Source organism: Opisthorchis viverrini (assembly GCF_000715545.1).
Source record: "Opisthorchis viverrini unplaced genomic scaffold opera_v5_148, whole genome shotgun sequence".
Classification (NCBI taxonomy): Eukaryota; Metazoa; Platyhelminthes; class Trematoda; order Opisthorchiida; family Opisthorchiidae; genus Opisthorchis; species Opisthorchis viverrini.
The window spans coordinates 557,284-563,813 of record NW_008751805.1 but is presented as its reverse complement, the minus strand read 5'-3'; the positions used below and the strand labels follow the sequence as shown (position 1 = coordinate 563,813).

General features: G+C 46.4%; 1 protein-coding gene across 1 annotated transcript in view; it reads left to right on the top strand.

Moving 5' to 3' along the window:
- Positions 1-5,397: 5,397 nt before the first annotated feature.
- Positions 5,398-6,530, top strand: part of T265_06852 (hypothetical protein) — a gene marked incomplete at both ends in the record, with an annotated part of 57,510 nt that continues 56,377 nt past the window's right edge. The window contains one exon of the mRNA XM_009172234.1: positions 5,398-5,488. Coding sequence (XP_009170498.1) covers positions 5,398-5,488 — 91 coding nt within the window. The remainder of the gene's footprint in view (positions 5,489-6,530) is intronic.

Below are 6,530 nucleotides of genomic sequence, written 5' to 3'. Positions count from 1 at the left end.
CGCGTCAGTGGTCATCAGCAAATATTCGTCACCTATAGGATTGCAATTCGTGTGTACCAGTTGTCATGGTGGAGCCCTGTGGCTGAATTACACGGGAACCAACCGGGTATGAAGTCATATCTAGCTTTGTAGTGTCAAAGATAAGCCTTCAGTCAGGCAGAATCATTCTTCCTTCGCTGCTCATGGTGGAGCCCTGTGGCTGAATTACACAAGAACCAACCGGGTATGAAGTCCTATCTAGCTTTGTAGTGTCAAAGGTAAGCGTTCAATCAGGCAGAATCGTTCTTCCTTCGCTGTGTTGGTTGGACTGCTCAGACAAAGATAGTTTTATTAGTGGTGTGTCACAATCATGAAATGTTAACCCTAAGGTGCGTTTTGGAAAATGTTCACAGTAAACTTTTCCAGTCAGACCACAGTTCAGTTCAGCGGGACTAAGTGATCTTGAAGCCTGCAGATATGTTCGGGCCATGTCTGTGCTGCGACCGTTCAAAATCGGCGTTTCTTCACACAATGGTGAGGAAAATAGGCAGCAAAGCACTGAGGTGCTTAAACAGAACTGAAGATTTCAGTAGAGGTTTGCCTCCTTGAAGGCAAGGCGGCGGCCGAGAAACCAAACCGACAGACAGCTTTTAATCAAGAGCTAGTCCTGGGGTTCGTATGAACGGTGGGCAAATATAGGAAAGAGGCAGTAGTATGCAACTGACTCGGAAAGTGACCTAAACTGGCAAAATCTAAATAGTAGGGCGTCCTCATGACTGCTTCGATTCTCAACGGGTCGATAAGTAGCATTATGGTGGCTTCAATGACCGCGTCAGTGGTCATCAGCAAATATTCGTCACCTATAGGATTGCAATTCGTGTGTACCAGTTGTCATGGTGGAGCCCTGTGGCTGAATTACACGGGAACCAACCGGGTATGAAGTCATATCTAGCTTTGTAGTGTCAAAGATAAGCCTTCAGTCAGGCAGAATCATTCTTCCTTCGCTGCGTTGGTTGGACTGCTCAGACAAAGATAGTTTTATTAGTGGTGTGTCACAATCATGAAATGTTAGCCCCAAAGTGCGTTTTGGAAAATGTTCACAGTAAACTTTTCCAGTCAGACCACAGTTCAGTTCAGCGGGACTAAGTGATCTTGAAGCCTGCACATATGTTCGGGCCATGTTCGTGCTGCGACCGTTCAAAATCTTCGTTTCTTCACACAATGGTGAGGAAAATAGGCAGCAAAGCACTGAGATGCCTAAACAGAACTAAAGATTTCAGTAGACTTTTGCCTCCTTGAAGGTAAGGCGGCGGCCGAGAAACCAAACGACAGACAGCTTTTAATCAAGAGCTAGTCCTGGGGTTCGTATGAACGATGGGCGAATATAGGAAAAAGGCAGTAGTATGTAACTGACCCGGAAAGTGACCTAAACTGGCGAAATCTAAATAGTAGGGCGTCCTCATGACTGCTTCGATTCTCAACGGGTCGGGCCGCCGGCCCTCTCCATTGACGTTGAAGACAGGGTACTAAGCAATTTTCCTCCTTTGGTCTGATATCATATTCCTAAATCCCTTGTGGAAAGGGCCCCAACCAGAGGGATGACACTCTTTAGTTGCTACCACAGTAGTGCTATCGTCAAGGTACACAGCAAGTCCCAATGGTGTCAATAATTTTGCAACGCCACAAACGGATGAGAAAAAACAGACCCTTCTTCCGTCAAAAAATCTAAAATAAAACACGAAATAGCCCGAAGATACTCTGCGACGCCCGCGGCTTGCATCGACATGCAGGGCTTCAGCCACCCTTGGCATAAATATGGTCGCACCGTACCAAAGGCAACCACATCAACCAAACAAAACACAAACCTCCCAAATTCTCCTAGGAGTGGATACATACAGAAAATGAACGACTTATACGCAATGAGGTTCCTATGCCCTCCACTACATGCATAAAAGCCTAGCGCCTGAAGATCTTTTCTCCATGCAATACTCGGTGATTGAAGCTGATAGCAGTGTTTAGTTTACCGGTGACCGTTACTCTTACGTTCACCTTCCCTGTTAGATTATCGTATTGTCCAGTTCACTAAAATAACCCCAAGAATACCTGGTCAATAATCCCGGAAGTTCTACTTCCTCCAGTTCTCATGCTTGATTTCCGCTACCGCATCACGCCTTTGCGCACTTATAATGACTTTCTATCTCCGGCCATAAAACAGCTTATATTGGCAAGCTAGGAAGTCTTCGATCGCCAGGTTACTAAGAGCATATGTACCCCCATCATGTCTCTTTCAATCACTTGTTGTCACCCCCGTGGTCATCTAGCAAACTTTCAGCTTTCTCTCTATTTTCGGACTTGATCGTATCTGATGCCTCCCAAAATCCATCAAGTCTTATCGATCTTGCCCCATTCCCTCTTGCTTCCAAGCTTCGACCTTCGGCCAAGCCTCATTCGAACGTCCTGTATGGCCGTTATTCACTCCCTCTGATATCTGCTGTACACCCGAAGGGATCTCCATCCGGACACAAAAATATCTGTAATCTTGTGTTGGCTTGGTTCCGCATCTGCGGGTCCCCTAGACAAACTCCGAGAATACCCGCTTCCCACAGACTTCTCATCACAGCAAATTCACCTCAAGTATAACTTCCGTTACCGGTTGTCCGGGGGACGAAGCATGTTAGTGCAATGATGACACGAAACTGCCATACCCATTTTATTAATGTATCCGCAACTATTCACCTGCCATTTTTGGCAATGCCCTCTCACCCACTTTCCTCTTACCTGCAACTGCGAACAAACCATTCAACTGACAAACCGCCCCCGGGGCACAATGATTCTGGGTTGCTGAACCTTCCATTTGTAAATAACCGTCTCGTTCACTTTCATTTTGGGCTACCCACTAATTCAATCTTTTGCTGTGCAGTGTGCTTTCCGTCTTGTACGTTGGCGCAAACTCTCGATCACGAGGAGCCTTTACACACGACCGCGTCCCGAAAATGACAGAAGAGAGTCTCTGTAAATTAAATGTACACCATGACCTTGAGAATCCTGCTAACACTCTTCCCTATTGCTGTTTCCTTCATCATCTCCAATTACGCTTTTTAAGATTCTGACTTCATCTAGATCAAATTGATTAGGTGGAACGTGATAACTCAGCTACCGCACCAGATTCTTTGTTCCGGTTCATCATTTTTCGCAGTTTGAAGTTTTCTGGTCATGCGCCAAGCGGGATGCCTCTTTATCACCCTCTCTTGCTCTGTTTTGCTCGCCTCCTCTAATCTTACCAACCTACTCTTGTCTCGGCCTGATAGGTTCCCCCAAAAATAAGATAAACTCCTGGTTTTTGTGTTTTTTCCCATGCCGGTTTACGCATGACCAAGTCTACGTCGGGCACCGCTCACTTTTCAAGACATTGTCCTTTTATCGCGCAACCCCCAGTACCAACAACCCCCCAGTCGTGCTCTATTCCGACTGTAACATTATGATCGTGCCTGATGGTATGCCACTCACAATCGGGAATATAAATTATTATTACTAAATGAAATACGCTCTTGTCTACGCTCCGCTAACGAATCGTTGGCGCGGTTTACACTCCGCACGGTCTTCCGTCTCGAAATGGGATACGAAATTTGCCGGGCGCCCTAAAATGACTTGACTTCTCTTCATGTCTCATCTGGGGGTGGGCCTAAATAAGGTGCACTTTTTGAAAAATGCCCATCATTCACCGCTGCAAAATTGCACCCAAATATCAGCTACAGACATTGGTAAGTATCCACAGCCTTCTTCAGTCCTACTGAGTAGTGTGCACGGATCCACGTGGCGACATTCATCTTTTTGAAAACCACGAATAAAGCAGACCACGACGTGTGCCTTCAAGTTACGAGAGTCCAGGAGACTACAAAAGTTTCTTTCTAGTTTCGTTCTTTCCTCCGAAGTCCGTCAATGAAACTCAGTACATACCGCTATTCCAAATTCGTCGGATTGTCAAGCTGAGTAGATCACAGATATCTCGGCTTACCTTGACGAAAGGAACGGCGGCAAAACAGGTGCACACTGTTGGACTGCAGAGCAACCCCCAGCCAACAGTGCCCCGGCAGTTAATTGGATACTGGAGAGTCTATCCATCGGTGACCAGTGGTGTTCGAGCGTCCAGACATGCCCTGGGCACAATGCCGACCAATCAGTCAACGCTGACCGAAAAGCCCTGGTTCAAGGCCGGGCGCGCGCTTTAAGTGCAGCGACCGGCGTGGTGCGGGTGGTATACACTATCTACCATTCTTATTCTTTTACGTGCGAGGATTAGTGGTGTACAACCTTGTCTACTAGGCTTCGGCACACAAGCTTTCTTTCGGCTTTCCATCCACGTAAATTGTTCTGAACACCTACGTTAGGAGAGCCGCTGTCCTCTGGTGTTTCCTTGGCGTGCATACCACAGCAACAATGTGGAGTGCTTACAGTTTCGGTTGATCTATGTGTAGTTACCCGTGATATACTACCTTACTTACCGCGCCTCGGCCCATGAGGTTCCTTTTTGTTTCCCTTCCTCGCGCGGTTCAAGTTGGGTGCTCGTGGTGTTGGTTCGCATTTTGATTTCGGATATAGCTCATTCTGATATTTAGTTTGGGCTGCGTAGATATGGATACCATCTGTGATGTGTCATCCTTGTGCTCAAATTGTGATCTACCCGTTTCGGACTCCGACAAAGCTTTGAAGTGTAATATTTGTGCAACTTGGGAGCACATAGTGTGTTCCCACATTCACTCATCCATCTATGCTGCTCTCTTGTCCCATCCCGGTGATTACTTATCATTTACGTGTACTAGATGCAAATCTATCTCCACATCACCTTTAAGGAAGAAACAGAAATCGAAGAAATCCAAGCGATATGCACCAGAGCCATCTAGCGACCTGCAAGACAGTCTTGTTCGGAACGTTCCAGATGTCAACTCTGCGGAACCTTCAGTAAATCTTAATGCCCCCATGAGGTCATCCGATTGTACTGATGAACAGAATACGCAATCACCTTGGTTATCAAAGAAATGGAGACATCGTTTGAAAACCCGGCCGCCAGCTCGTGACCATGAGGTCGTTGAAATTCTACCTGTCAGCTCCGCAAGCGTGATCCAACCAACTGTTTCAGGAAACCGAGAAACACTCAAGTTTCCACGCGATCATTGTCTGATGCTGCTTGAATGGAAAGAATCTGGTGAAGAAGGTGCACAGGCTGGATACAACCATGATCTGAATCTGCTCCAGGGACTTGTTGGTAAACTAGCCGATGCTGATGAACCAGGAATTCGAATTCGACGAATTTTGCGATTAGGAAAATGAGTTGCGGGCATCCACCGACCGCTAAAAATTGTATTCGAAAATGCAGACGCTCCCAAGCACTCACTTTCTCGCGCATGGAGACTTAAAGTTATGGATATTTACATCAGACCAGATATAGATCCATCTCAGCGAGCTCAGCTCAGAGCCGCTGTCGTGGAACCTCGAAGGCGCACTCTTGAAGGTGAAAATGATCTACGTATCGTACCTTTTCGAATAGTCAAATGGCGTGCATTCATAAACCGCCCGGTCACTTTAACAGCTCGCAGCCAGAGTCATTCGCTGGCTTGCGTGTAGCTTTTATGAACGTACGCAGCCTTTTATCGAAACAAGATGATCTGCTGTAGTGGGTTTCTGATGTAAATCCTGACATTCTTGGTGTTGCAGAAACCTGGTTGGATTTGACTGTCCTCGATCAGGAGATAAAACTCCCTGGCTATGAGCATTTTCGTTGCGATCGTCAGTAGCGGCTTCATGGTGGGGTGCTCCTCTATGTGAAGTCGGACATACGTTGCCGGTTACAAAACACTTATTTGAGTAATGATTGTTACTGTGAACAAATTTGGTGCAAAATCATCACGGCCAAAGGCAATTTTCACGTGGGAGTGCTTTACGGAAGTCCAGCTAATATCTCTTCCGACTGGATTACACGAGCCAAGAATAATTTCCGCGCCCGAAACGTGCTACTTATGGGCGACTTCAATTTTTCCCATGTAAATTGGTCCAGCTATACGGCCCTTCCTGGTTGTACTGACTTGGAGACCACATTTCTCAATACGATGCTAGAAATGGGATTGATACTGCATGTACATCAACCGACGCGGTCTCTGCCTTATCAGATTCCTTCCTGCCTAGATTTACTATTTACTCAAGCCGAGCAAAGTTTGGATTATTTATCAGTTTCTGAACCACTGGGCACTAGTGATCATATGACATTTTTTGCATATCTTAGGCTTCCACACCATCGCACTCCACCGCGATTACCCCAGAGAAATGTTTGGAAAACAGACTTTGATGCGTTATTAATTGCGGCAAATTCGATGGATTGGACACTACCAACGGAAGGATCCGCTGATACATGTTGGCTTTCGCTTAAAGACAAAATATCATGGCTATGCGAACTATATACGCCTGTTCGACATTGCAAATCAAATCGATGTCGCCCACCCTGGTTCGATCGAGAGCTTGTAACGTTGACCAAACGCCGCCGAAAACTGTGGAACCGT